General features: G+C 39.3%; 1 protein-coding gene and 1 long non-coding RNA gene across 11 annotated transcripts in view; one reads left to right on the top strand and one right to left on the bottom strand.

Annotated features, from left to right (window-relative positions):
- The window catches only part of LOC110260270, a 34,224-nt gene extending 32,831 nt beyond the window's left edge, over positions 1-1,393 (top strand). Inside the window, exon 2 of the long non-coding RNA XR_002343256.1 lies at positions 1,263-1,393. This is a non-coding gene — a long non-coding RNA (uncharacterized LOC110260270). The remainder of the gene's footprint in view (positions 1-1,262) is intronic.
- The window catches only part of ROS1 (ROS proto-oncogene 1, receptor tyrosine kinase), a 125,908-nt gene that overhangs the window by 19,491 nt on the left and 78,565 nt on the right, over positions 1-27,852 (bottom strand). For 6 of the 10 annotated variants that reach the window (XR_002343222.1, XM_021089102.1, XM_021089087.1 and 3 more), the window contains 10 exons: positions 24,963-25,131; positions 23,681-23,798; positions 20,315-20,505; positions 18,164-18,247; positions 13,991-14,126; positions 12,343-12,505; positions 8,642-8,706; positions 7,501-7,651; positions 1,316-1,413; positions 890-1,093 (listed from right to left, as the gene is read on the bottom strand). Coding sequence is in view for 9 of the 10 variants with exons in the window: in XM_021089102.1 (XP_020944761.1) it covers positions 890-1,093; positions 1,316-1,413; positions 7,501-7,651; positions 8,642-8,706; positions 12,343-12,505; positions 13,991-14,126; positions 18,164-18,247; positions 20,315-20,505; positions 23,681-23,798; positions 24,963-25,131 (1,379 nt within the window). In the remaining variant the exon portion in view is untranslated. The remainder of the gene's footprint in view (positions 1-889; positions 1,094-1,315; positions 1,414-7,500; positions 7,652-8,641; positions 8,707-12,342; positions 12,506-13,990; positions 14,127-18,163; positions 18,248-20,314; positions 20,506-23,680; positions 23,799-24,962; positions 25,132-27,852) is intronic. The other 4 variants (XM_021089103.1, XM_021089108.1, XM_021089113.1 and 1 more) reach the window with 1 other exon arrangement.

The raw sequence follows: 27,852 nt of genomic DNA, 5'->3' as shown, positions 1-27,852 counted from the left end.
ATTGGCCCCATAAAAGACAAATGGGAGACTTAAAAGTTGACCCCAGGAAAAAGTAGAACATGTAACTGCCTACTAGCAACACTTCAAAGTTGATAGGAAGGCTTAGTGGAGAACACACACACACACACACACACACACACACACACACACACACACACACACACACACACAAACGCAGGCTTTGCTCCTCCTCCCTGGCTGAACCTGCACGGCCAACCTCTATTACCTATGGCTTTCATAGCTTCATTATGCAAATACACTAGGGTGAGCAAGAAAGCATTCCACCTTTTTTTCTGCGTTTGTGTGCTAGTAAACATGCAGAGGGAAGGCATGAATAAAAACTGGCAACACTGTAGGCCAATTTTATCTCATCCCCAATTTTGCAGAGGTCCAGTCTGGCTTAAAAGTTATTAGGCAAGTCTTTACATTTTGAGAAGCTCTAATCAAAATTTGGGGTCAACAAGCAAAAATTGGGGGTCCTATTCAAATAATAAAGAGATTTCCAAACCTACCCCAATGTCTTAATCCTTTTGAGATACATGATTTAAAGTCTGCTTACAAATTAATTACCAAACATCCCCAAATAGTAGGCATTTGGACACATTAGGTACCAATTCCTATTAGTCATAGCCTCTACACTTTTGAAGAGTAACAGGCTATGTCATACTCACCAGTAGGATAAAAGATCAAAACTAATTGGAGGGAGGGGTGTAAAGTGCTGAGACCCAGCAATAGCCTCCCTTGACCACCAGCTTTCACTTTAGCTTGAGGTAAATCACTTAACCTCTCTAGTCTTACGTTTTCTCACATAAAAAACTAGACTATATGACCTTTTAAGATCCCTTCTGGCTCTGACATTGGATGGTTCTGTGTGTCCTATTACGCTCACCATACATCAGACTGAGTAGTGAAGATTCCATCCATCAAACTTTCTGGAGCCATCCACCGAACGGGAAGCAGACCTTCTCCTCTCTTTCTATAGTAGTCATTTTTATAGATGTCCCTCGCAAGTCCAAAGTCCCCAATCTTCACTATCCGTGATGGACTGGTATAGTCTTTCACGGAGACAAGGCAATTCCGAGCCGCCAGATCCCTATGGCAGAAGCCATATTTAATACTACTGCTAATAATAATAATAAAAATCCAGAGATCAGACAGGTAACACTAGCAGGTATGTAGAGAGGAAGGATTTTAAGAGAAATTATTGCTATTTTTAAGGAATGAAAATGCTTAATTAACTTGTGTGTTTTACCTAAACTCAGGTGATTATTGTGCCAATATTCATAAGAACCTTGCATCCAGAATATTGCTATACCTGTGGATGAAGTGCATCTGCTCCAAGTAGACACAGCCTTTTGAAATATCTACACACAGGTCTACAAGGTCAACCAAGGTGAGTAAAGGACCATGAAACTGTAAGAAATAAAAGAAAAATTGCAGGCACTTCTCCAGTTTACACAAAATATATACACATATATATATATTACACACATATATACACACATATACATATATATACACATATATATTACACATATATATTTTGGCTGCATAAATATGCATATACACACATAAATATAAGTTTTAAAGGAATTTTTACTTATGGTTATAAGAATGCAAACAAGGAAGAAAAGAACTAAATAAATATATATGCTTTCTAGCAAGATATACATAAATAAGACTGTCTTTAGTAAGCAGAGGCAATGTAGAATCTTAATTAGAAAGATCTCAGGGTGTCAGGTCAGACAGGCCAATATTTAAAACCCAGTTCTGGAGTTTCTGTTGTGGCTCAGCAGGTTAAGGACCTGACGTTGTCTCTGTGAGAATGTAGGTTCGATCCCTGGCCTCACTCAGTGGGTTAAGGATCCCGCATTGCCACAAGCTGTGGTATAGGTTGCAGATGCAGTTTGGATCTGGTGTTGCCATGGCTATAGTGTAGGCCTGCAGCTGCACCTCTAATTTGACCCCTAGCCCAAGAACTTCCATGTACCACAGATGTGACCATAAAAAGAAAAAAAAGAAGAAACCTGGTTCTACCTCTTAAAAGTTGTGTGGACTTGCTCACATTGCTTAATTCACTGACCAACTTTCTCATACATAAAATGGGAAAAATAATATCAACTATGTAGGCTTCAAGATATGTAATCTGGCTGATACATAATAGGCACTTAATAAACAGTAGTAATAATGATAGCTTAATCAGTGCTAACTAGTTTAATTATTGGCCCAATGTCTCACTATAATGGCAGTCATGACAATGGGCTTGGCCTACATATAAGCCCCATAGGAACTGTTAGCAATACTCTATTTCAAGGTCACAGATTACTCCTCTCATCTAAGAGAGCTAGCACAAACATACAATTGAGCCTGGACTGGCTGCAATGATTTATACATGAAAAAAGTTAGTTGAGGAGTTCCCATCATGGCGCAGTGGTTAACAAATCTGACTAGGAATCATGAGGTTGCAGGTTCAGTCCCTGGCCTTGCTCAGTGGGTTAAGGATCCGGCATTGCTGTGGTGTAGGTTGCAGACGCAGCTCGGATCCCACGATGCTGTGGCTCTGGCGTAGGCTGGTTGCTACAGCTCCGATTGGACCCCTAGCCTGGGAAACTCCATATGCCGTGGGAGCGGCCCTAGAAAAAAAAAAAAGAAAAAGAAAAAAGTTAGTTGAAGCTTTTATTAGTACCATATGGAAAAAATTCAAAGTTCCTTCCTGGAGGCTATATGAATATACTGTCGGTCCCTTACCATTTCCCTGCAATTGCCCGATTCCAAGCCTTTGTCATCCCTATCGGACGCTTCCACAACTTCCCATGTGTCCAGCCTCCTATGCTTTGATTAGCTCACTTTGTTGTGACCCACTGTCCATAGAGTCCATTATAGATTCCTGAACATAGCCACCATGGCAGCTACAGGCCACACCAGCCTCTTTTTATATCCATTTATTTTCTATAGTTTCTCCTATCACAATCTGTGCTTTGGTCATACTGGGTCATTAGCAGTTCTTTATACCTGCTCTGCATTTCTCAACTTCTTTACCTTATTCCTGCTATCATTCCTGGAATGCCCTCCCTTATTCTTGATTTCTATCCACATCCTTCAACGAGCATCTCAAAGATCCACAACCCTGAAATCCCTCAGTTCCTCACAGAGGAGTGCTTTTAAATGTTGCTCCTTCTGCCTCCCCTGACAAGCTCATGTCTTGCCCTCAACGTAGGAAGAATCCTGATGTTCTGGGACTCAACATTGCTATGGTCCCTCCCAACCACACCTGATAACTAGACTCCATCTTACTCCCAAGAATCAATCCCTTGCAGCCCTGTTCAAGTCCACCAGACGCACTCTCATGGCCTGTGTCTGTGGCCCTGCTGATGTCCCAGCTGGTTAGCCAGTTCCTCTGTGAGTGGGACCCTGCTTTGCTCTTGGCAAAACCTACTCTACTCATGAAGATGTTCTTCGCAGAGAATCCTGCTCCTAAATTTCATTCCGGTGGCTAGTGCCCTGTTCCCTGCTGACAGATTTACAGAATGCCACCTGCCTCAATCTCTAACTATAACCTGCTCCTGACAGTCCCTGTAACAACCTGTTGGGACCTATCATCACCCTGTCAGGCCTCCTCTAGATGCTACCCTGGGCTACCACTTCTCATCTCTTAACAAACCCCTCAGACACACTGAATCCCCATCTCTGTCTTCCCTTAAAGCCTTCCACAACTCATATGGATGTAAGTTTCAGAAACTGTTCTCTTTCCCTCCTTGGTTGTGTCCCAAACAGAAGACTCCCCTGTGAAGTCTTCCCACATCTCTCCTCTGTGCTTCAGTAGTATCTCCTCTACTCCATTCTAGTGGGCCTTCTTGCTCTCTGCCTAAATGAGTTATTCCCATATGACTTACCCTACCTGGTGGCAAGGTCCTTGAAACAAGAGCCACATCCTCCACTGTCGTAAAATAAACACCCAGAAAAATATGATGAATTGAATTGTATTGGGCTATCTATGTATTTGCATTATTTTGATAGAACAGGTTTTTTTGACGTTTTTCTATCGTAATACAATCTTAGAATATCAAAGCTAAAAAGAGCCTGAGAAAGTTTTTGATTCAATATTCCACTTTATGGATGCAGAAGCCGAGGTCCTGAAAATAAAGGACTAGACTAAGATTTATAAATCCAGTTGCAGTCATTTCTTATGCACTCAACCCAACAAAACATCCTCGGAGCAGAGATGGTGAGAAGGATACTTGTGGCAAGTCTGAGCATCTCTGTGGAGAGACCCCTGGCCCCACATGAACTTAGGATGTAGGTGCTCCGCTGTGGGCCCCACACCTTAATTCTGGCACTTAGCACCTAAGGGCACCCTGTCTATACGGTTGGGTGAGGGTGACCCATGGGAGCTGCCTGGGTGGCCAGCGGAAAGGCAGCAGAAGAACTGAGGTGCTCTTGAGAACCAGTCACTATAACCAGTGGGATGCCAGCTGAATAAGAATTATTTGGGAAAAGAAGCTCCATGAGTTCTTTCAATCCATCTTCATTGTCTCTTCTCTAACCCTCCAAAAAAACAAAAGCAAAAACAAACACAAACAAACAAAAAACCCACAGAGAAACTTTCTTGTTAAAGATGGGGAAATGAATTTATGCATTTTAGTTTCATTCTCTCCCCAAACCTTAATCAAATGACATTATAAAGGAAATGTTATAATCTCATGAGGATAAACAGGTCAGGAGAATAGAGCACAATGAAACATTTTGGAGAAAGGAAAGCAGATGGAGGCGTGGTCATTTGGAAGAGCCAATGAAAGCTGGCTGCCTGCAGGCAGGGAGACAAGTGATGTTTTTCACTATAAACACTAACCATAAACACTCCGGAACTGGAGGGAGCAAAGATGTCTGAATGCAAGTGTGAGGGGCAGGACTGAAAGCAGGATGAATATTTAAAAGTTTGTTTTAAGGGCTAACTAGAACCTAGATGCCCCCACCACAGCAGGTTTTCATCTGCAAAACCCACAAACAGCCCCCCCCCATACACACACTCTGAACCAGAACATCTCCAAGTTCAAAGATACAAGTCATACTAAAGCACTGTGCTGAAAATGGAGAAGGAATGAAATGAACATCTTCATTCTGAGCCCTGAGAGCTCCAGTCTCTCCCCGCCCCTCTGAATGAAGCTCAGGCATTTATTGCCCAGGCAGGAGACCAGCAGATTCCTCCCTGGGGAAACTAGCATATACCAAGGAAGGCATCCAGATGTCCTTATTAGGGAACCCCAACAGAGCAGCAGGGTCCCACCTAACAACCAAAAGGAAGCTGCCACAGACACATAGGCTCCCATCAGCTTCTTAGGTCTTACTATTAAATATGAAGACAAGCCACAAATTACCAAACATTGAGAAAAGCTTCTCACATTATGAATAGATTCCAGAACAAAGAGGAAAAAAGGAAGTCAAGACAATGCAGGAAGCAAATGAACACTTTTTAAAAATTATAATTAGTGTCCTAGGAAAGATGAAAGAAAATTTTGCATGTATGGAAAAATGAGAATAACATATTAAGAGGCAGTCAAAATATAAGAATGAGTCTGTGGGAAATTAAATTAATAAATTCTATTAAAAAGTTGAGGAAATATACCAGAATTGAGAGCAAAATTACAATAAGTAGGACATAGGCGAAAACAGCTAAAAAATAAAAGGATAAAACAGGTTGACTGTTATCCAACTAATAGGATTTCTAGAACAAGGAAGTAGAGGGAACAAAGAGGGTTTTTTTTTTTATTACCAAAGACATAATGTGAAAAAAATCCCAGAACTGAAAGGGGTGATTTTCCAGATGAGTAAAAAGTACCACAGATAAGAAGTTCCTAAAATTTTCCAAGAGGAGGCCAAAAAGCAGGTCACTTATCATATGTCCAGGAATCAAAATGGCATAAGACTTTTAAAAGGCAACTGTAGAAGCTGGAAAACAAAGATGTAGAGATTTATTTTTGAAGAAAAGAAATTTTCAACCTCGAAATCAGCCAAATTATTAAACAAGTGTGAGGGAAGAAAAAAAGAACATTTTCTCAAAAAAAAAAAAAAAAGATTTTTTTCCTTGCGTGCTTTCTCTTTTCTAAAACAGAACAGAGAAGTCATGAAATTGAGGAAACAAAGGTCCATCACGGAAATTATCGGGGTAAATGTGAAGGAAACCCCTAGGTGACAGCTCTGTGGACGCCCAGAGGACAGGCACCTGTACTGACTCCAGGAGGGAAGTATCCGAGGGAAAAAAACTGTGAGAAGTAGAATATCTGATTTATTTAACCATGTTGAGAAAAGGGTTATAATTCCTTCAAAGACTTTAGGGAAATGGAAAACAGCAAATGGGGGGGGGGCGGAAAGAGGCATTTGTTAAACTACTGAAGAAAAAAACCCACCATGATAGTATTCAAGTAACTTAACAATTAAGATTGTTACCGTAATGTAAATCTGCAGCGCTGATTTACCTGCAAATTGGGATGTCTGTCAGAGGACAGGGAAACAATGTTTGTCTCTGTGGAGAGCTGGTGGGGTTGGGCTGGTACCTGAGCAAGAGGTTAAATCCTTGCCTCTCACAGCAGCCAGTCAGAAGATTTCCTCCCAAGGTTGAAACCTCACTGTGCAGCAAAACAAGCAGTGTTTAGGGCCACAGAGGCAAACCCAGAAGGACCAAGCAGAGGCCTAGAATGTAGGGATGCGACAGAGAGAGCATGGGACTCCTTGTCACAGAGTTCAGTTTTTTAGCCATATAACGTAAACTTCGAAAGGAATAAAAACCGTAATTTTTAAAACTACAGATTTAAATTTTAGTCACTTGCTTTGTCTCAGGTGTTTCTCATCTGAGATCTAACACAGATTCCACAGATGCCGAAACCTAGGGCCTCATTTCCCACATGTTCCACAGTATTTGCAGTGCCCACCCTGTGTGGGGCACTACTTTAGGCATCGGGCAGACAGAGAAATGGAAGGGGCTGCATTTTGTAAGCAGGACCCTAGAACGACAGGACCTATTAGCATGGTTGTAGGAAGAGAAAGTAAGGAACTGGATGGATGGCATGAAGGAGAACACGTGAAATCAAGAGTTGTGCTTTGGCCAAAAGAAGTTTGAGACACCTGTGAAAATCCACACAGAAATGTCAACTGGGAAGGGCCACATAAGACTACTCAGTAAAAACATATGGATTGGAAGTATCATTTGGGACAGACAGGCAGATAGATTATGTACCGAGAAACTCCACACACTCTCTGTTCTCCAGAAAACGTGATTCTGGCAGGGAAGGACCTATTTTTCCATTAGATGCTAAAAACTGGCTAAGAAAGGCTGAAAATGCCAGACATTAGCCCAGGGCTGGAGTTTTACTAATCCAACGTGAAGAAAATATAAGAATTTTTTCAACAGAAGTCTTCTCAGTTTCTGCCATCAGCCAAAACCATCAGCCTATTGAAATAAGAAATTAAGAGGAAAACACAGGTCATCTGCATTACAAAACTAACACCAGGGACCCTGTTTCCTACTGTTGTCCTCCGGGCTTTTCGCAAATAAGTAAGAAGGTCTCCTCCTTCCATTAATTCCAGGATGATGTACTGGGGTTCGTTCAGCAGACAAACTCCAAGCTGCTTCAGAATGTTGGGATGATTAAACTTGCTAAAAGATGGAAAGAGACAGGCAGGATGACATGATTAGTGACAAAAGTCCCAGTGAGGGTCTTTATGGGGCAGAGCAATTCTTTATCTCTGGTTTCCTGCAAAACCTTGATTTTTTTCCCTCTGATAAATGACAGCCTCTTTTTCCAAGAAGCGGGCTGTGTGCTTGCCTTGCAGAGGTAACACTGCAACCCCTAGTGGCCAAGGCATGTGGACAGAATAGGGGGAGTTTTAGAAGTGACCATTATATTAAGTATTTTATGTTTTGGAAGAAAAAGTGATTTGAACTAGTATCTTTCTTCAAAAGATATTTTAAAACATTATGGGTTTTGATCATGACAAGCATGAAATACTCTCTCCCTTTCAGTGGAACAGTTCAGACACAGGTTTGGCTGCAACTGTTTTCTCAAGAGGTCAAAGCAAATAAGTCCCCATCTAATAATGATCAGAACCCACAACTGGGGGCTCCACCGACCACTGCCTCAAGGTGTATTAAGATGTATTTGAGTAGTTTTCATGACCATCAACTGACTGCAACCTTGAAGACAAGTTTATCAAGACCAGGGATGTTTTCATTGATGTCACTATACTTAAGAGAACTCTCCCCCTGCTTTGTCTACTGGACCCATTATCACACATTTAGAAAAACATAAGCATGTTTAAAGCTGAACAGCTTCAGAAATCCCTTGCAAAATATGCTTCTTACTGAAGGAAAAAGAAAGGAATACCTTTTGCCTGAGGACTGCCTGTGCCCAGGCTCAGAAGCCTGACTTTTATAGAATATTTGTCATCCCAGGTATTTTTCCCGTTAAACTTCAGTCATGTCTGTTTTGGACATGATCTGTTATGTCAGGTCATTTTGAATGTTAAATAACAATTTTAAAAATATAAAAAAAAAGAACTCTTCCCCCCCAAAAAAAAAATCTACCAATCAGATGTAAAAGCATCCTACCCATACCAAGGGAAAATTATTTCAGAGCTGCCCTGATACCTCATTAGATGTGCCTCCTTCAGGAATTCAATCTTCTCCTGGTCTGTAGAGCCCTTCTTCAATGTCTGTGCAACATAAAAACAAGCCAAGAGTCAGCACAGCAGTCGTCTCTCTGAGCTCAGTGGGTTAATGGAGACAACCTTTGTTTTCTTTTGTAATATCCACTCTCATCATGAAAACAGTGTTCTCCAATTTTCCAGCCTGGCTTGCAAACAGGGGTGGTCACATAACTCAGCTCTGGTCAATGAGATTAAGGGGAAAACTGCTGAGAGGGAGAGAGATGTGTGAAGAACATTTACTTTCCTGAACATATACATCTAACACTATCCATCCTCCTCTCCATGACCTGAATGAAGATAGGATGCCTGATTCTTTGGCAACCAAGTTGGGACCATAAGATACCACACATGTGCAAAGCTGAGAGAATTTCAGGTGTGCTGGCTCTGATCTGACACAGTACTGCACCAAAGTCACCTTCTGTGAGAAAAAGAAACACTTGCTTAAACTAGTTTCGGTTAAAGTATGTTAAAAAAAAATTTTTTTTTTCTTTTAGGGCCACACCCATGACACATGGAAATTCCCAGGCTAGGAGATGAATTGGAGCTGCAGCTCCCAGCTTACACTGCAGCTCCCAGAAACACTGGATCCTTAACCCACTGAACAAGGCCAGGGATCAAACCCGCATTCTCATGAATACTAGTTGGGTTCCTTATTGCTGAGCTACAATGGGAACTCCATGTTAAAGACTTTTAAATGCTATCAATTGGAAGTGGAGATAATTTTGCCAACTTTTCTGATTGTGCAGCCCATTTTCAAAGCAATATGTTCCTAAAAAGTAGTGATCAGGATATTATTCAATTATATAAAAGATTCATCATCCCTAACCAAAGAAAGTTTTATAAAAATATGAGATCATATCCAATGCTTCCCGCAAATTTTATCAAATATACCACAATGAATAACTGTGTAGTACAGGGGTCAGTAAACTACAGACTGGACCCATTCCAGCCTATCACCTATTTTTGCACAGCTTATGATCTAAAAATAGTTGATACATTTTATTTTATTTTTTCAAGCTTTATCAAGATATAATTAACTTGTTACATTTTAAATGGCTCCAAAAAAGTTTTTTTTAACAAAACTGTATCAGAACACATGAAAATTATCTGAAATTAAAATTTCCGACACGATACTGTATATAGAAAACCCCAAGGACTCAAACCAAAAACTACTTGAACTGATCAACAAATTCAGCAGAGTTGCAGGATATAAGATTAACATTCAGAAATCAGTCACATTTCTGTATAAAAACAATGAAATATTAAAAAAGGAACACAGAAATAAAATACCTTTTAAAATTGCACCCCAAAAAATCAAATACCTGGGAATACACCTGACCAAGGAGGTAAAAGACTTATATGCCAAGAACTATAAAACATTCATCAAGGAAATTAAAGAAGATGTAAAGAAATGGAAAGATACTCCATGCTCATGGGCAGGAAAAATTAATAGTGTAAAAATGGCCATACTACCCAAAGCAATAGACAGATTCAATGCAATCCCTATCAAAGTACACATGACATTCTTCACAGAACTAGAACAAACAATCCAAAAATGTATATGGAACCACAAAAGACCCAGAATTGCCAAAGCAATTCTGAGGAACAAAAACCAAGCAGGAGGCATCGCTCTCCCAGACTTCAGGCAATATTACAAAGCCACAGTCCTCAAGACAGTGTGGTACTGGTACCAAAACAGACAGACAGACAGACCAATGGAACAGAATAGAGAACCCAGAAATAAACCCAGACACCTGTGGTCAATGAATCTTTGACAAAGGAGGCAAGAACATAAAATGGGGTGGGGGGGAACAGTCTTTGCAGCAAGTATTGCTGGGAAACCTGGACAGCTGCATGCAAATCAATGAAACTAGAACGCACCCCCTCACACCATGCACCAAAATAAACTCAAAATGGCTGAAAGACTTAAATATAAGACAAGACACCATCAAGCTCCTGGAAGAGAACACAGGCAAAACATGCTCTGACATCAACCTTACAAATGTTTTCTCAGGTCAGTCTCCCAAAGCAACAGAAAATAAAAGCAAAAATAAACCGATGGGACCTCATCAAGCTGACAAGCTTTTGCACAGCAAAGGAAATCAAAAAGAAAACAAAAAGACAACTTACAGAATGGGACAAAATACTTTCAAATGATGCAACTGACAAGGGCTTAAGCTCTAGAATATACAAACAGCTTATACAACTCGACAGCAAAAAAGCCAACAACCCCATTGAAAAAAATGAGCAAAACACCCGAATAGACATTTCTCCAAGGCAGATGTACAGATGGCCGACAAGCACATGAAAAAATGCTCAACATCCCTGATTACTAGAGAAATGGAAATCAAAACCACCATGAGATACCACCTCACACCAGTCAGAATGGCCATCATTAATAAGTCCACAAAGAACAAATGCCCAAGGGGGTGTGGAGAAAAGGGAAGCCTCCGGCACCGTTGGTGGGAATGGAAGCTGGTACCACCACTGTGGAGAACAGTATGGAGGTACCTTAGGAAACTATACATAGAACTACCATATGACCCAGCAATCCCACTCTTGGGCATATATCCAGACACAACTTTCCTTGAAAAAGACACGTGCACCTGCATGTTCATTGCAGCTCTGTTCACAACGGCCAAGACATGGAAACAACCCAAATGTCCATTGACAGATGATTGGATTGGGAAGATGTGGCATATATACACAACGGAATACTACTCAGCCATAAAAAAGAACAAAATAATGGCATTTGCAGCAACATGGATGGAACTAGAGTCTCTCATACTGAGTGAAGTAAGTCAGAAAGACAAAGACAAATACCATATGATATCAGTTCTATCTGGAATCTAATATATGGCACAAATGAACCTTTCCATAGAAAAGAAAATCATGGACCTGGAGAATAGACTTGTGGTTGCTAAGGGGGAGGGGGAGGGGGAGTGGGGTGGATGGGGTGCTTGTGGTTAACAGATGCAGTTTATTGCCTTTGGAATGGATTAGCAATGAGATCCTACTGTGTAGCACTGGGAACTATGTCTGGTCACTTATGATGGAGCATGATAATGTGAGAAAAAAGAATGTATACATGTATGTGTAACTGGGTCACCATGCTGTACAGTAGAAAACTGACAGAATACTGTAAACCAACTATAATGGGAAAAAAAATTAAAATCATTATAATAAAAAAAGATCCAGCAAAAAAAATTTAAAAATCATTTTTTAAACAATGTCTGTTTTTTATAAAGTTTTAATGGAACACAAGCACACCCATTCATTCACATATTGACTATGGCTGATTTAGTAGAGTTGCATAGTTGCAGCTGACTGTCTTGCCAGCAAGCCTGAAATATTTACTATCTGCCCTAGCACTTAGCACCCCAGTTCTCTTATAGTATATTTGAAGGAAAAAACTATCTTCCAGGTCTTAGCTATTCGTAACCTCAGAGATAACTGCTAATAACAGATTTTATGTAGGAAATAGGGAAAAAAAACGTGATTTCTGTAGCCATGGATAGACTTCTACCGTCCACCAGTTATCTCTTTAGTTAAGGTCACTCCTCTTTTATCATAGTTGTATCCATGTAAATTCCTGTAAATATGCTGACATAACATGTCAAGGACTTAAAAGATCCACATTACCTTCACTGCTACTTTGGTTTCTCCACTTCCAGCTCCTAAGATGTCTACAGCTGTCCCTTCATACACCTCTCCAAAGGCCCCGCTTCCCAACAAGAGACGCAGAGTCAGTTTTTCCCGAGGGAAGGCAGAAAGACTTTCAATCTCCTCTTGGGTTGGAAGAGTACTGGAAAATAATGATATTTTTGGTCTCCCAAAAGGCATATGGTTTGCAAGTTGGTATTGGTGTTAGTATTTGAGAGAGAAAGAGTATGAGAAAGAGAAAGAGAAATCTCCTGGCTTTGCAGGACTGTAGTGCACTCAATGTGATATAGTTACATATCTGCATTCCAATTCCTTTCCCATTCCACCATCCAGAATATTCTGTCTCTGTTCTAAAACCCAGACAGAGCACATTACCTCACTCCTAGGCATCTTCATTTTGATAGCATGCCTGTGTATGCATTGCCTCAAGATTTTTCACTGTAGTTTGTTTTATTAAAGTTATCAGTTATTAATTTCTTCAGGTTACCAATTTGTGTAGAAAGCTATTGCAAATTAGTGATAAATACAACTGGGCAAAATTTTACTTTATTTCACACACCTGATCTTTTATGTAAAACAAAATTTCACTAGGACCACAAAAACACTCCATGTCCATCAGGTTAACTTTTAGAAAGCCAAGCTTCTCACTTAGAATATTTTGAGGGGGAAATCCATCTACCTTTAAAATGCTTTGAGTTTTTAAAAGAGAATCTTTTTTTTTTTTTTTTTTTTTTTTTTTTTAAGGGCTGCACCTGAGGCATATGGAATTTCCCAGGCTAAGAGTCTAAACAGAGCTGCAGCTGCCAACCTACACCACAGCCACAGCAATGCAGGATCCAAGCTGTGTCTACAACCTACACAGCAGTTCACAGCAATGCCGGATCCATAACCCACTGAGCAAGGCCAGGGATCGAACCCACGTCGTCATGGATACTAGTAGGGTTCATTTCCACTAAGCCACAATAGGAACTCCCTAAAAGAGAATTTTCACTATCAGATGCACTGGTATTTTCTCAAGAAAGAGTCAATTCTAAATAGCTGATTTAGGTACCTCTGTGTCTACTTCAAATACTTTGTTCTTATATCTTTAAATAAATTTCTAGAAGCAAGGCCTGTGACTGTATAATCCTTTTTGCATGGAGCATGACATAGCATCATGTATAATGAGACATTTAAATAGTATTTTTAATTATGATGGCAATGGAAGCTCAAAACTCATCTATTTTAGAGAAGCTTTGTATGCAGTCACCATACCACTTCTGAAAACAGAATGAGATTGACTTAACTGCATACACAGGAGACCTTGGAATTCTCTTCTGGTTGACTCAATCATGCTACCATCTTCTCCCTTTTGTGTAGTACTTATCTCCTTGTTTTATTTATTTTTGAACTATGTGATAAAACACTAGAAAACAACTGATTTTTTGTTTATTTTTCTTAGGATAGGATAACAAAATTTGTCATCCATCTCAGATTACAATGAAAGTGAAAAGGAATGAGATTTTAAAATATGCCAGACTAATGGGCATAAGGCAGGACAATCCTGGCAACGTGACATGCATGGGCGCTCAGAGGAGCTCCCCACTCTTCATCTAGGTGTCCTGCAGTGCTGGCCCAGGTTACATACTGTATCGCATAGCAGGCATTGGCCAGTCCCACGCCAGCTGCCAGACCCCGAAGTTCAGCCAGCTCTTTGTCTTCGTTTATGAGAACTGTCAGCCCTTCCTTGGGAATTTTTTGGTTCTTTAATCTTCTAAGCCAGACTGTAAAGAAAAAAGAGCACAACTTACCAAAATAAAGCATTGCTTTTTTCTTTTTCTATAGGAAATGTTAACAACACATATTTAATATTCTCTACAGAGTCTCTATAGAGGAGAATACTATTGGTAGAGTAACAGAATTTGATTAAAAAGAATATGCCCATAATAGAAAAATGAAATTAAACAGAGGTACAAAGCCATATAAAAGCACATTAACTTATACCACATCACTTTTTATCTCACTGCTCAGAGTAAATTTTAATACATTTCTTATTGCTGTTATAAACAAGTTGAAGTATCTTATATTAGAACTCATTTGTCAAAATCACCCATAAACTAGTGTCAAAATAAACCAAAACAAATTTGCATAATAATTATTAGTAAACAATTTTTTTTCTTTTTACGGCCACACCTGTGGCATATGGAAGTTCCCAGGCTAAGGGTCGAATCAGAGCTACAGCTTCTGGCCTACACCACAGCCACAGCAATGCCAGATCCAAGCCACATCTGCAACCTATGCCACAGCTTCTGTCAACACCAGATCTTTAACCTGATAAGTGAGGCCAGGGATTGAACCCACATCCTCATGGACACTATGTTGGGTTCTTAACTGGCTCAGCCACAACAGGAACTGTACAAGTTCATTTATGAATTCAGATATGTCCAGGTTATACTCCTCAGCAGACCAGAGGAATGCTTTATTTTAATGCAGAGTACAAGAGTGTATATCCACTGTTTTTCATACACACATATCCAAATACACAGAAGAAGTATTACAATGAAATCTACCAAGTGTTAGCAGTGGTGTTCCCTGGTTGTACAATCATGATGATTTGTATTGTCTTTTTTTTTTTTTTCTTTTTAGGGCCACACCCACGGCATATGGGAGTTGCTAGTCTAGGGGTCTAATTGGAGCTACAGCTGCTGGCCTACACCACAGCTACAGCAACTCGGGATCCGAGCCACGTCTGTGACCTACACCACAGCTCATGGCAATGCCGGATCCTTAACCCCCTGAGCGAGGCCAGGGATCGAACCCACAACCTCATGGTTCCTAGTTGGATTCATTTCTGCTGCACCATGACAGGAACTCTGTGATTTGTATTATCTTATTCATACAATGAACATATACTATTTTTATAATCATAAAAAATAAGTAATATTTTTCAGAGATTAAAATGCAATTATGTTGGAGTTCCCACTGTGGTGCAATGGGATCAGTGGCATCTCTGCAGCACTGGGACGCAGGTTTGATCCCCATCCTGGCACAGTGTTATTGCTGTAGCTGTGGTGCAGGTAACAACTGCATCTCAGATCTTATCCCTGACCCAGGAACTCCATATGCCATGGAGTGGCCAAAAAGAAAATAAAAATAAATTAAAATAAAAAATAAAATACAATTATGTCATTAGGATCACCCATCTACACAAGAACATTGGCTCAGAAGTTGAAAACAGCAAGGATGTTTTGTGAGACGATGATTAAAATTTGAACTTTATTCTATATTAGCTTCTGTACCCAACAGGTTACAATTTTATGCAAGTGGAATTCCATCTGAGCGAACACACAGGAAGAGATCTTAAGTACCATTGCTAATGCAATTTTTCAAACCTAAAATGCTCTCACCACTTCTATTCATTTTTAAAGGCCCAGTTTGAGGCCCCACATCCTCAGGGAGGCTTTCTGAGACCTCTGCAACATCTGCTGATCTCTCATCTCTGAACTTATAAGACAACTGTGGCTCTCAGTCAGCACTGCTTTTTCACTGCCTTCTACATTTCAGGTACGACTGCCTTTTATTGTTGTTTAACATGTATCTGGCTATTTATCCTATTAAATGGCAAGCACCTGATGTCACCAATTGTATTTTACAGCTTTATATTTTCCTCTGCTCCCAGCATATGGCTCACATTGCAAATTAGGTATAACCACTCACCAAACCAAAGGTTGTCATCCTTATTTTAAAAGCCTTGCTTCACTTTCATATTTATAAGTATGACTGATGAGAGCCCTCAGCACATTACGAATGTTTAAACAATTGCCACTTTTCATTAGTTAAATAACTTTCCTCATACACTCACACAGTCCTACAAGTAAAACCACATGCACTGCTACTAAAAAGCAAAAGAACCAAATTAGCTTAGCTATACTCAAAGATCCATGAGTTCCAAGTAGAATAAAGACCTTTAAGTCCTGAGAAAGTCAGTTATCCATAGGATGTCTTGAAAGCACAATAGGCTGTCTGAAAGCATCTCCTGTCCATCCACTAGAGTGATGTGTTTAAACAATGGTGATGTACAAGTAGGCAGGCAAAGGTCAGATAAAGGACTCTTCATGTAATACTCCTTCCCAGTAGGAAAGCAGACAAGCAGTCAAGCCTATATGCCAACTGCCAAATATACCACAGTCATATGTGTAATTCTGGAGGGGCTGGCTTAGTGGCACAAACATCAGCTGTGCAATACTTAGACTCCCTGGAACCACAGGTTAAAATCCTGGCAGGGTCAACTGAAATTTTTAGCTTTCCAAGTTAGCCTGAAGGAATAATATATTCCATATATTATCTGGGGTGGAATCTTTGAAAAGAAATTTCAATTCAAATTTCTCCACGCTCTCTAATAGCTTAAGACTCCAATCTGTTTGGGGAAAGAATACAGATTTAGAATGTTTAGTGAAATACTGGCTTTATTTATCCTGAGGGTTCAATTTTATGTTTGTAATGTTTCCTTAAACTGTCCTTATTTATGAAAAAAAAGGCCATAATTTCCTCAGTATGTGTTTGAGTGTTCTTTTCAGATAAGTACCATGACTTTCTTGCAGTGCTTTAGTTTGTCAGGGACTCATATATTAATAATGAGTGACCATATTAATGACCATATTAATAATGAGGGTGACCATATTTCTTATAATCCAGGGACTCATATATATGTCAGGGACTCATATATTAATAATGAGTGACCATATTAGTGACCATATTAATAATGAGGGTGACCATATTTCTTATAATCCAAACCAGGACATGTTGGGGACTGAAAGAAAGTGCTGTTAATGTTTATGCCGAAACAATAAGAATGAAGCAGGATGTATGATCACTATGATAACCTTAGTGTTATGTTTAATGACCCCTTTGGGGGTTGTCACTGTATTTTCTCATCATTAAACTAAATCTTTTAACAAAGGACTTTTTAACAAATCTTTTAACAAAGGACAAAGGACTTTCTCGCTGTGGTACACTGGGTTAAGAATCCAACTGCAGCAGCTTGGGTGACTGAGGAGGTGCATGTTCAATCCCTGGCCCAGCACAGTGGGTTAAGGATCTGGCATTACTGCAGCTATGGCATAGGTTGCAGCTTTGGCTCAGATTCAGTCCCTGGCCTGGGAACTTCCATATGCTGAGAGTGTGGCCATAAAAAAAAAAAAAAAGCCTTTTAAGACCAACACATCAGTATGAGTGTGGAGGGATAGCTGGCTTTCTATCTAACCTAATTCTTCTGCTTTCCTGGTCATTTACAAATGAGCAGGGATTTAAGAAGCAGACCAGACAACTGAAAGTAAGAATGAATCCCTATAAGCCAGAAATGGATCTTCTGCAAAAGAGGCGCTGCTCATTCTAAACCAGGCTGTCTGCCTGGAGACCCAAACTATCCCTACCAAGGATTGTCGCTGGTCTCCTTTAATCCTACACTTTTTTATAGCCAGAGTTATTTTTCTTTTATTTATTTCAAACTATAAACCACAAAACACTTGCTATCTAGCCAATCTATAATGAATACTGTTTTAAGAAGGCTAAAAGTTGGTGCCCTTGCAAGTAGTTTTATCTAAAGTGTACTGTAAAGTATAAATACAAATATATTGTTCATAAAATAGTTACCCAGATCAGAAAAAAAATTCATAGAAGTTAATGGTTATCAAAGTATAGCCAAAGGTAACATTGTGAATTTTATGAACTTACTTCATGGGGGAGATTAAATAAACAGAGAGATAAATCAATATAATCAAGTAAATAGTTCATGAACTATTTTAAAATCTGTTGTACTTACCAAAAGTCAGTGGGATTGTAACAACCAGAAATATTCCAATTGCAATAGTAAGAATAAAGCTTGTTTCTGGCCTCCAAAAATCATCTAAAAAAATAAATGAGAGAAGTGATTAGGAGTTCCCGTCGTGGCGCAGCGGAAACAAATCCGACTAGGAACCATGAGGTTACGGGTTCGATCCCTGGCCTCATTCAGTGGGTTAAGGATCCAGCATTGCCGTGAGCTGTGGTGTAGTTTGCAGACACAGCTGAGATCTGGCATTGCTGTGGCTCTGGTGTAGGCCAGCAGCTACAGCTCTGATTAGACCCCTAGCCTGGGAACCTCCATATACCACGGGTGTGGCCCTAAAATGACAAAAAGACCAAAAAAAAAAAAAAAAAAAGAAGAAGAAGAAGAAAAGTAATTTACTCAAAGAATAAAAGTAGCTTGTTTTGCCAAATATGCCAGTTAGCTCCTACTAGATTTTAGCAAGCCATTTATTAAAGCACTGGTAGCTTGAGATCATCCATGGTGAGTACCTTCGCTAATGCAGTTTTCAAACCTGAAATGCTCTCACCACTCCTCTTCATTTCTAAAAGCCCAGTTTGAGGTTCCACATCCTCAGGGAAATTTACACCAAGAGAAATCAAAATCAATGTTATCTTCTTTTTTTCTAATGATCTGGTTTACCAATCAATCGTTGGGACATACCCACTCCATCTTCTACTTTAAAATGGCTGAGGAAACAAGTATAATCTTTTTAATTAATTTGGGACAAAGAAATGTCAGTCTTCATGTATGATATGGTTGGGAGTATTATTTCTTCTTTTACATCTTCATATACATTTAATTCTATGAGTATGAACTGAGGGGTATAAACATGAAAACATGGTACCTACTCTTAAGTAGTTTAGTTGAGCAGAGGATATAAACATATGGACCAGAGCTTGGCAAACCATGGCATGTAGGCCACACCTGGCCATAGCCTGATTTTGTACTGTCCATGAACTAGGAAAAAATTTTACATTATAAAAATATTATTTGAAAAAGAAGATGCTACAGAGATCAAATGTAGCCCACAAAGCCTAAAATATTTACTATTTGGTTCTTTTCAGGAGGTTTGCTGAGCTCTTATCCTGAAAACTAACCCTAATACAAATAAGAATGATATAAGTTTTCTATAGGATAATGGGTATTTATTAATATACATATATATTTATGTATATAAAATGCAATGGTTTATTTTGCCTAAGGAGGAGCAGTTAAGCAAAACAATGAGTTCATTTTAAGTTAGGACTTGAAGGATTAGGGGAATTTCAAGTGACAGAAAGTGAGAAAAAGGAAATCCCAGCTAAGGGAAAATGTCAGGTGAGGTGAGCCTATATTCTAGGCTGAAGAAAACAAAGGCTGAGGACTTAGTGTCATGAAAGTTTTTTTTACCAGGCTGATAAGGCTCAAGCATAAGGATAAATAAGAGGAAACCATAATTGGAGGGCAAATCATGGAAGGCCTTAAATGCCACAGAAAGTTTGCATTTGATTCTGAAGGCAGTAAGTGGAGAGGCAGTTCAAGCATTTCAGAGAGAAGTAAAGTGATCCAACGTGTGCTTCAGCTAGATTAACTGTCAGCAGTAGGATTAAGCCAAGAGCACAGGCAAGGAATGGTAGTTTAAATGAGGAAAGCCAAAGTAGAACTAGGAAGAAGAGAACACACGAGGCAGAAATCAAGATGATAAAATCAACAGAACCTGGTGACTGAAGGGAGGGAAAAATCAAATACGGTACTGAGACTTCCAGCCCATGTGATTAGAAAGATAATGTATTATAGACGAAAATAGGCTACACAGTGGAAGATGTAGAGTTTCAGGCCTGTTGCGTAGTGAATGAGAATACCAAGAACAGGATAATAAGGCTGCAGACACCCTTGGAAGCTCATCTAGGAGCATGGGTTTGGTGTGATGGGCATTAAGGATTAAATGATTATTACTGAGCAGTAAAATGACATGCTGCTATTGAAGTTTTAGGAAGACCACATCAGATGAAATGAATAGTTCAATACTCTGGATGATAGTTTGGTGAAATTATACAGTCACCAATTTACTGCTAATGTTAATAATTCACTTATTTCCAAACCCTTGTATAATAAATTAATATGTAGACAGACACAGTAACATACCTCCAACCAATATAATATCGTCACTGATTCCACTATATTCACCAAACCCCAGATTATTTACAGCTACTACTCTGAATTGAAATGTTCCTTTCAGGTTTTTGGACTTCCATATGCAAAGGCTACTGCACGAGCCATTAAATGCCATCCTCCACATTAAATTCTGATTCTGTGAGACATTTGAAGTGCCCTTTCTGCAAAAGAAAGAGCAAGATCACAAACATAGGACATATTCAAGACAATATATGTGTTATTTCCAGATGCTCATATATCATTTTAGTGACAGAACTCCAGAGAGTCTCCTATTGCACACTTTGCCCTTGATCTCATTCCTCTCACATGGTTTGGCTACAGAACATAGCAGAGTCTTATAAAGTCATCCCAGCAATGCATGGAGCCAACCAACTCAGCCCATCTGGAAAATTACGCATAATCAATGGCCAAGAGAAAACTGAAGATCCTTTCCCTACTATTAGAGTGTGCAGACTTTCTCCAGAATTCCAAACACATAAGACAATTATTTCATAATTTTTAACAGGGAATTTTTTTTCTTAATTTTCTGTCTCTTATGCTCTCTGTAATTAACAGATACCATATCTGGATAAAATAGAGAACATAACACTAATAGAGAAGATATAATAGTTCGGTTACCAAAGTTATCATTATATCTGAGATTCCAAGGTTCATTGCTTCCATTTATATTGGCCTTCACTCTACCTCAAAGTCAACCTTCACTATTCTTCATATAAAACGAAAAATAACAAGAGCTGGGGTCAAAAGACAAGATTGAAATGACTTTTAACAGAACCATCGACTGAAGGCAATTTCAAGGCCTCCCAATTACATCTTTTCTGACGATAAACTTTTCAAGTCTGCAATTTTTCAGGTCATAGCAGTTTTAGGACTTGGTTCCAACTGAGAGTAAACTTGAGGATAAGTAACAGAAGCCAGTTCTGCTCCTCTAAGTAGTTGTTCTGAAGGAGCACCAAGGGCAGTGAGGGCTGAGCCTCCCAGGGACATGGAATCAGCAAGAATATCAGAGGGACCAGGACAGCAGGGATGATCATAAATGTTACCAGGAGCTAAGTGTCCCTGCAACCATCCGAAGTAAAGCCATAAAGCAGCATTTTTTTTACATTGTGTGAAGTCTTAGGTTGGACCTTGGCAATTTCATTTTTCAATCCAAAACACTCTGATCCAAAAGAAAGAGATTCTTAAAAATGTATAAAGTGGCTCTTCACAGATATTGGCCATTGAAGAAGAGAAGAAAGAATTCTGATATTGGTTGAGCACCCTCTATTTATCACACACCATACTGGGACTTTTCATATGTTGTTTCACTTCATTGAATCCTCACAACAACCTAAAGAGGTCGATAGTATCATTCCATTTTACAGAGGAGAAAACTTAAGTTCAAAAAGGGAATCAAGCAAGGATTTAAACACAGACTATGGGAGTTCCCGTTGTGGCTCAGTAGTTAACAAATCCGACTAGGAACCATGAGGTTGCGGGTTTGATCCTCGACCTTGCTCAGTGGGTTAAGGATCTGGTGAGCTGTGGTGTAGATCGCAGACACAGCTCGGATCTGGCTTTGCTGTGGCTGTAGTGTAGGCCGGTGACTACAGCTCTGATTTGACCCCTAGCCTGGGAACCTCCATGTGCCATGGGAATGGCCCAAGAAATGGCAAAAAAATAATAATAATAAAAGTAAATAAATAAATAAATAAACAAACAAACACAGGCTGTGTAACAGAGTGAATACTGTCTCCCCAAAATTCATGCTACCCAGACCCAGTGAATGTGACCTTGTTTGAAAATAGGATCTTTTCAGATGTAATCAAGTCCAGACAAGGTCATACTAGATTAGGGTGGGCCCTAAATCCAATGACCAGTGCCCTCTTAAGAAGAGGAAAATTTGGACACAGACACATAAGGAGAATATCATGTGATGATAAAGCTAGAGACTGGAATGATCCATCTACAAACCAAGGAATGCCAAGGATTGCTGGCCATCAGCAGAAGCTAAGAAAAGGCAAAGAAAGATTCTTCCCTAGAATGCAATCCTGCCCACACCCTGACTTCAGACTTCCAGTCTCCAAATCTGTGAGAGAATAAATGCTCTATTGTTCTAAGTCATCCGTTGGTGGTGGCACACTGTTCCAGCTGCCCTGGGAAACTCATACAGTCTGTCCATTTCCCAAGGGCCTTCACTTTTGCACCATCTGCAAGCCTACCAGTGTGCCTTGACTGAAGAACTTACCCTGAGATACTGTGAGATACTTTGAGATAGATGATACGTGCTGCTATTTCATAGTCCCTCTCCTGAGAGTAGAGGCTTAAGGACAAGGAAATGCAGAGTATTTGTGGAGCTATGAACTTCAGGTGTTACTGAAGAGAATATACTACAGGGGTCCTAGCAAGCCCATGGTATGGCCTGATTGACGAATATAGTTGCAGTCACAGACCACCAAGAGGGTTCTGCAGGTCAGAATGTATTTCTGCACGGAAAAAAAAAAAAGTAACAAAAATTTCAAGAAAGTTGGATACATGGCCAATGTAATTCTCTAGCCTGAGTAGGAAATTTTTTTTAAGGTTATGGGAATGCCAGAGCAAGATGAATCAAAAATAGATCTAAAGCTCAAGTTGCCAGAACTATAATTATGGAAGTGACTTTCGTCCTTGGAGCTTCTTAAAAGATGGCTTCATAGTCCCGTGAGGGGAGTGTCTGTGGAATTTGGAATTCTCCCCTCAAGTTGGCATGAAATCAGCTTATTTGAGCCTGTGATGTTTCACAGAGCTCCCCATACTGGCCAGAACTGAGGTTGCGTATGTTCATCAGGTTTTCATTGAAGGCACATTTTCAACCCCTGGGAACACAATGCAAACTGTAATCTTGACAATGGAGAGAGAACCCTGGGTTGCCTATATACTTCAGATCATTTCAGATCTTGACTTAATTTTATATTCTGAAAAGTAATAGCTCATTGTCAATTCTTACTAGACTCAAACAAATTAGTATCAGAAATTTACATGCATACCATCATCTAACATCAAACATCAGCTCAGCTTCTTAAACCAAATAGACATTAAGTAAATATTAGTTACATGTTCAAAAGATTGAATTGTCTGCACTAACAACCAGTCATAGATTTCTGAGAGGACTGTTCATCTGCTAACTGGAGTGCCAAGGCTGACTATTTGGAATTGTGCAAGGGACATAATGATGCATGCAAAGTCCTTAAACTAAGATCTTTTGTGTTCATTTATAAATATATGTTCATAAATATTGTTAATTTTGGCCTAATAATACCTTACAATTAATTGCTTAGGTCTTTGTAGTTTACAAAGCACTTCTGCAAACAGACATACCTGATATCAAGGACATAGTACATAAGTCTGCTTCCATTATCATCAGCCTTCTCCCACTGTATTGAATTTTTACTCCCTTCAAGTAATTTTGGAATGCCTGGTTTACTTGGGACACCAGCTTGGAAACAAAAAAGAATCTGATTGATATGTTAGAAGTATAAAATATTCTGCATAACATCCTTCTATGGGCTATATTTACTAATAGGAAAGCCAAATACATTAAAGAAATATTCAGAAACATTCTTATACGAGTGTATATTTTTATTTTTTCATCTTAAAAAGCAATTCATATTTTTAAATGAGTATCTGAAATTTTTATTAGTGACAGAGTAAATGGATTAGTGATAGGAGTAACAATATATCTTAGCTTGATATGAAATAAGTGATGCAAATAAAATATTTTTGTAAGTTTTAGAGCATTTTCCCTATTTGTTTGTTCGTTTTGGCCTCAGCTTGCAGAAGCTGGATATGGGATCTCGGTTCTTAGATCAGGGATTGACCCCAGGCCACAGTGGTGAAAGCACTGAGTCCTAACCACTAGACCACCAGGGAACCCCCTCCCTTGATTCTTGAAGAGATCCACTTTGGGTTATTGTGTATCTTTTAGAACACTAGTTAATTTAATATACTTGTTAGATTTTTTTTATTTTTAGCATCTGGTTATAGTAGTCAGTAAGTAACTACTTGAACACTCAGTGACAATGTTTTCATTTAGTTCTTATTGCAAAATATCATAGCTAGGTGGGAAATCAGAATACTGAAAGGCAAAATAATTTTGCCCAGTTCGGGTCCTGCAAGATTAGATGAGTATTATCTCATTACTTCCTGTAAGATTCCTGCCTCTTTTCAATTTCTTGAGTCAAGCTCTACAGACAGTAATTTACTCTTTCAAGAAAAATTTCAGGGAGTTCCCGTCGTGGCTCAGCAGAAACGAATCTGACTAGCATCCATGAGGACACAGATTCGATCCCTGGCCTCGCTCAGTGGGTTAAGGATCCGGTGTTGCCATGAGCTGTGGTGTAGGTCGCAGACGCAGCTCAGATCTTGCATTGCTGTGGCTGTGGTGTATCCAGGAGCTGTAGCTCCAATTTGACCCTAGCCTGGGAACTTCCATATGCTGCAGGTGCAGCCCTAAAAAGACAAAAGAAAAAAAAGAAGAAGAAGAAGAAGAAGAAAAGAAAAAAAGAAAGAAAAATTTCAACCTCCAGAATTCATGAAATAAGCAATAAGTAAAGAATTGAGAAGCGTCTAGGGTTTTCTGAGCATTGAGTATGTTACTTACGCTTAGTCTTAAAGCTCTCTGGGAGTGAGGTGCTGTTTTCTCCTGTGCTGTACACCACCACTACTCGGACATTATAGGAGGTATAAGGCTGCAGAGCTGTGATGTTGCAGATATAAGCAGGACCTTGGCTACACAAAGCTTTAACATGGTAAAACTCATTGTGCTTCCACTAGAAAAAGAAGTCTCAATTAACATGTTTGTTTCTTTAAGAACTTCTTAAACATGGAAATTCAAAAACCTGCAGCAAGCAATTAAAACTTAAAGTTGGCTTTCTATTAAAAAATAAGAGTTTCTTTATGAGCGTTTGGTCCCAAACGTTATCCTCACTACCGATGGCCATTTTATTCCTTTCTGACAAGGTGTAACTGACTTGAATGTTGGTCCTTAGAATGAGCCCAAGGTGGAACATGTACCTCTGACTATATACCATCAAGGAAGATTCAGAACCTGAATTCCTGTTATCCCTAATCATAGGCATCTTTATCAAATTAGGATGACCCAAGAATGCATATTCACAGATGAGGGCAATGATGGATCAATTCAAGGATATTTTCAATTCCACAGATTTGCTAATTTCAAAATAAAAATATTTTTACATATTTTGATTCGATGAAGAAGTCCACAGTGACTTATAAATGTAAACATTTAGTTTTTCCTCCCAAACCCTCTTTAGACATCTAACCAACATTCCTTATGTTTATACATAGGAAACCTAGTTCCCTAAAAGAAAGAATTTTTGCCTACCATCACTCAGCCACTAAGTAGCAAGGTTAAATATAGGGAATGTTACTTTCATTCCACTGAATCTCAAATTATAGCTATGTTAAATTTCTTTCTTTGTAACACTGCTTTTTTTAAAAAAAAATCTATTTGTTTGGACCCTTAATATCTTATTTGAAAATGATGATTTTTTTTTCCTATGTACATATGAAAAGACAGAGGATGTGGCATTTTGTCAAGGGTTCTTAGTGTATTTTCCCCAGTAGAGTTTCCTAAGAAGGTCAGTTTCCATAAATAAACCTTACTTTACATCTCCTTTTTCATTTAGCGCTCACAAGGTCACATCATTTCATTGGATGGGCACCTTGTTGTAGTTTTCTATTCAGTTAGAAATGATTCTCTATAGCACCTTCAGGAAGCAGACCTACCTTGTTACAGAAAGAAAGAAAGAGGAACAGAAGGAATGAAAAACAAAACCAGAAATGGTGATGTCAGGAACATTGCTTGTTAAACTCATAAATTTATCATTTCCTCTGAGACAAACAGCCTAATGAAACAGATGCACTAGATCCGTAATATGTACTCCCACCCTTCTGAGAGAGGGAGAGAGAGAGAGAGAGAGAGACAAAAAGAGAGACAAAGAGAGAGACAAAGAGAGAAAGTGAGAGAGAGAGAGAGAAATGTTGACTCCTGGCTCAAAAGTCTTAGCCCTTTGGGGTCCTACCTCCTTAATGATCTATAAGTGAATAGTCTAGATGGACCAACATTCCACACCATCCAGAAATTATCAGAGCTCCTTGGAATGTCAGGGAGATGTTTGACCAAGGATATTGCTAGAAAACTATGGAGTATTGGCCTCACCACAGCAGACCATCAACTTGGGCAGACCATCAACTTGGAGAGATGACACAGGCTACCCCAGTAAATCACCAGGGAGTTTGGACCTTCCATTCGTCAGAAGCCAACAAGAGCAGGAGAGGCTAGCACTGGGGATTTTCAAAGTATTTGGCCAAGTGTGTGGGGAAAATGGTGCATACTATGGTGTCTCAGAGTCTGGAACCTCAGAAATGTTTGGTTCTGTTGGGGATTACCCTCAACAACTGAGAAAAACACAATTTTTTTCAATTTGCTTTTTAGGGCCACACCTGCAACATATGGAAGTTCCCTGGCTAGGAGTCGAATTGGAGCCTCAGCTGCCAGGCTATACCACAGTCACAGCACCTCAGGATCCTTAACCCACTGAGTGAGGCCAGGGATCAAACCCGCATCCTTTTAGAAACTAGTCAGGTTTGTTACCGCTGAGCCACAACAGGAACTTCTGAGAAAAACACAGTTTTAATGAAATTCCATGAAAAATATTGTTTGTTTCTCTTTGATCTTAAATTGCCTGTGTTCCTCTTCTGTACACTATTGTGATTAAGAATCTATGGAATTTAAGATCTAGATAATTTAGCCTTGTGCTCTAAATCCCTCATTTTTCCATGTAAGGAAAAGCCAAGCCTGGAAGTTTATCCTTTTCTCCTTTCCTTTCTAAAGAAAAGATTCATTAAAATCCATGTATTCACCCTCGTCACTCACCCCTCAGAGTTTCATTGTGAGGTTATAGGGCCATTCCTAGCTGTCCTATCATCATGAGGTAGGTTCAAGTTGCTCAAAAAAAAATAGAACTTTCTGACTAGAGGTCATCACCAGCACATGGCCTTTGGCTGTGCTCATCGGGTACTACTTATAGATGGTCACACATGTAGAAATTACGCTATCTTCCATTTTCAGCTTCATGATTTCCTAAGTGTATGGAACCTGTACTAAGCAAGTGTAGAGAAGTTCTGAAACAAAAGCATCACATGAAAGTCATGAGGCATCCAAAAAGGAAGAGAAGAGGTAAAACTGTCACTGTATGCAGATGACATGACACTATATATAGAAAACCCCAAGGACTCAAACCAAAAACTACTTGAACTGATCAACAAATTCAGCAGAGTTGCAGGATATAAGATTAACATTCAGAAATCAGTCACATTTCTGTATAAAAACAATGAAATATTAAAAAAGGAACACAGAAATAAAATACCTTTTAAAATTGCACCCCAAAAAATCAAATACCTGGGAATACACCTGACCAAGGAGGTAAAAGACTTATATGCCAAGAACTATAAAACATTCATCAAGG

The sequence above is a fragment of the Sus scrofa genome, chromosome 1, assembly GCF_000003025.6.
Source record: "Sus scrofa isolate TJ Tabasco breed Duroc chromosome 1, Sscrofa11.1, whole genome shotgun sequence".
In the NCBI taxonomy this organism is placed as follows: domain Eukaryota; kingdom Metazoa; phylum Chordata; class Mammalia; order Artiodactyla; family Suidae; genus Sus; species Sus scrofa.
This window is presented reverse-complemented; position numbering and strand designations above follow the sequence as displayed.